This window comes from Alligator sinensis, unplaced genomic scaffold (assembly GCF_000455745.1).
Source record: "Alligator sinensis unplaced genomic scaffold, ASM45574v1 scaffold1667_1, whole genome shotgun sequence".
NCBI classification, from domain to species: Eukaryota; Metazoa; Chordata; order Crocodylia; family Alligatoridae; genus Alligator; species Alligator sinensis.
In genome coordinates this window covers 759131-761709 of record NW_005842504.1, presented here as the reverse complement: position 1 = coordinate 761709, position 2579 = coordinate 759131, and the positions used below count along the sequence as shown (strand labels likewise).

Here is a 2579-nt window from a genome sequence, read left to right as displayed (position 1 = left end):
GCAGACCCTTGACATCCCACCCCCATCTAACCACCACCCTTGCTCTCCATGGATAACTGGTCTCTGTGCAGGTTTGGCAATTCAGCACCAGCTCCAGCCTCACTGAAATATAAAGCTAATCACTGTCTTGTTAGCATTTGGCATCCTTAATGGGACTCTGGAGACAGAAAGCAGGAGCAGGGCTCTGTACCTCTGGTCTGTGTAGTTGGACTTTTGTGTGTAGATCTCCAATTGCCTGGTGATCAGCTGCTGACTGAGCAGGTGACCAGTCTCTGTTGAAATCAGGGTGTGCATAGGCATAATATTTTTATTTCATGTCCACCTTACCTTGGACCTCTGGGTATTTCACCAAGAGGAGGAATCCAAATCTCAAGGTGGAGCTCGTTGTCTCTGTCCCAGCAAAGACTAACTGGATTGTTGTCTCCACCAGGTTTCTAGTGTTCATTTCACTCTGTGGGTTTTGCTTCTCCTGGAAAGGAGGGAATGAAAGAACTCACTGTGCATAACGCCCGCCTGCCATATGGTATGCACCTGGATTTGGCCCCTCAACAAAGAACAGCTTTGTTGCCCAGGCTTTGGGTGACTGTCCATACGGGAGGTTTTATTGCGTCTGCTTAAGTTGGTGATTCTAGCCCAGGGATGGGCAATTATTTTGGGCGGAGGACCGCTTACTGAGTTTTGGCAAGCCATCGAGGCCCACATGACAGGCAGCCAGGGGCAGATGAATATTAATTTTCTAGATTTTGTAGGGGCCCCGCATCCGGTCCATGGGCCACGTTTTGCCCACCCCTGTTCTAGCCCTGAGTTCCCTGCCTGCTGCTTCATAGATCAGCCATAGGTGAGCACGCATGGAAAAAATCACAGGCCCACCGTAACATGTAGTGTCTGCGGAGACGCGCTCTTTACCTCTTCCGTCCTGATGAGGAAGGAGTCAATGAAGTCCCGAGGGCAGCTGGGGTCCAGGCTCTGCTGATTTATCCTCACCCTCTCCAGGATGAAATCGTGTAAGGCCCTGTAGTGGCTATAAACCCGGTTGTGTGGGCCGGGTATGTATTTCATGATCCTTGGAAACGTCTCATAGAACTGGAAATGAGGAGAAGGGAGATAGTTCAGTGGACTGGAAACCTCTGCTCTCATTGGAGAATTAGGGGAGACCCTGTTGCATGTCTGCTGCCTTTGCCCACAAGATATTGGCTTCATCCCCTGATGTGCTCTACTGGCACGGTGCAGGTAGGAAGGTAACAGTGCAAGGTCCTCCATCCCTTATTCACTGACTTTTTTGTGGAGGAAGATGGGGCCTCTCTGAGAAGGCAGAATACACAAGGGTTGAGAAACCAGGGACTTTCATGACCGTCTCTTCCTGGATAAGGGGAGCATCCAGAGCAATGGGAGAGAGGCTCTCAGCCTGTTGGAGGCCCCGAGTCCACACTCAGGATAGGGGTTTGGGATGGCTGCAATGTGGACAGGATTTAGGTCCCATTATTCCATTGGCAGAGATGGGAGAGTCTTGCACACGCCCGATCCTCCTTCTGCCCCAGAAACATCACCTACCAGAGTTGAGATCTTGCTCGTATCCAAGAACGCGTTGTTGATGCTGCCCATCAAGTTCAGGAAGTTCTGGTCCTTGTAGTCGAAGCGGTTCCCAAAGACAATGGAGCAGATGACGTTAGCAATCGAGTGTGTGATGGCGAGGGTGGGGTCGAAGGGAGAACCTGGTGGTGGGGAGACAACAGGGTCAGTGACCACCTTTCTTCCAATTTTAGGCCTGTCAAGCTATGCAGACTCTTGGTACCGGGGGGTAAAGTTTAAATTATGAGTCTCCCAAACCTTGGAGGGGAAGGGAGTGACCTGGAAACTTCTGAAGATGTATGTAAGCTTGGGTTTAGCTGGCTCGGATGCAGCTCGCAGTCATGGGTGTTGTGATGAGGACCTTGGCACTGACTGCAAACATTTCGGAGGGTAACATGAGGGGTGAGGTGGCATGGAGCCCTGTCCTATGCACGGCTGTGCTGTTTGGCACACCTGAGAGAGGGAGCTGCGACTGGGGTGTATCTTCCCATGCTGGCATTAGTGCTGGGTATGTGCTCAGAAAGGAAGAAGTTGTGAGCTGCTGGAAGAAGTTCCCCAGGGTATGAAGGTCCTCAAGGACCAGGGCCCAGCAGTGCTGGCAGGCTGGTCTGGATTTTGAGAAGATCCTGGTATTTCCAGGGTGTCCTCTTGGAGAACTCCCCTGGCAGTGACGGGAGCTGCTGGGCTCTGAGGACTTGGACAAACCTAGACTCCTCCTTGAGACCTGGAGTTGGGAGTGGAGCTCCTTGGAAAGCAGCTCTCTCAGGTATTTTATTATCGATGCCCCTTAACCAGAACCAGACAAGAAGCATTTGAATTCACACCCCAAAAGCAGTGGAGAAAGCACCAACCTTTGGTTTTCCCCATTTCCTCTACCAGGTACTGAGATTCTTCCTGGATCTGCTCCTCAATGCTTTTTTTCCCCATCCCAAAATTCCTCAGGGTTGAGGTGCAGAATCGCCGGAGCTGCTTCCACCGTTCTCCATTAGCCATGGCGACACCTGGATGGA

General features: G+C 51.5%; 1 protein-coding gene across 1 annotated transcript in view; it reads right to left on the bottom strand.

The window, feature by feature from the left end:
- Positions 1-307: 307 nt before the first annotated feature.
- Positions 308-2579, bottom strand: part of LOC102378632 (cytochrome P450 2G1-like) — a 5655-nt gene continuing 3383 nt past the window's right edge. The window contains 4 exon segments of the mRNA XM_025213070.1: positions 308-469; positions 907-1083; positions 1552-1712; positions 2421-2570. Coding sequence (XP_025068855.1) covers positions 308-469; positions 907-1083; positions 1552-1712; positions 2421-2570 — 650 coding nt within the window.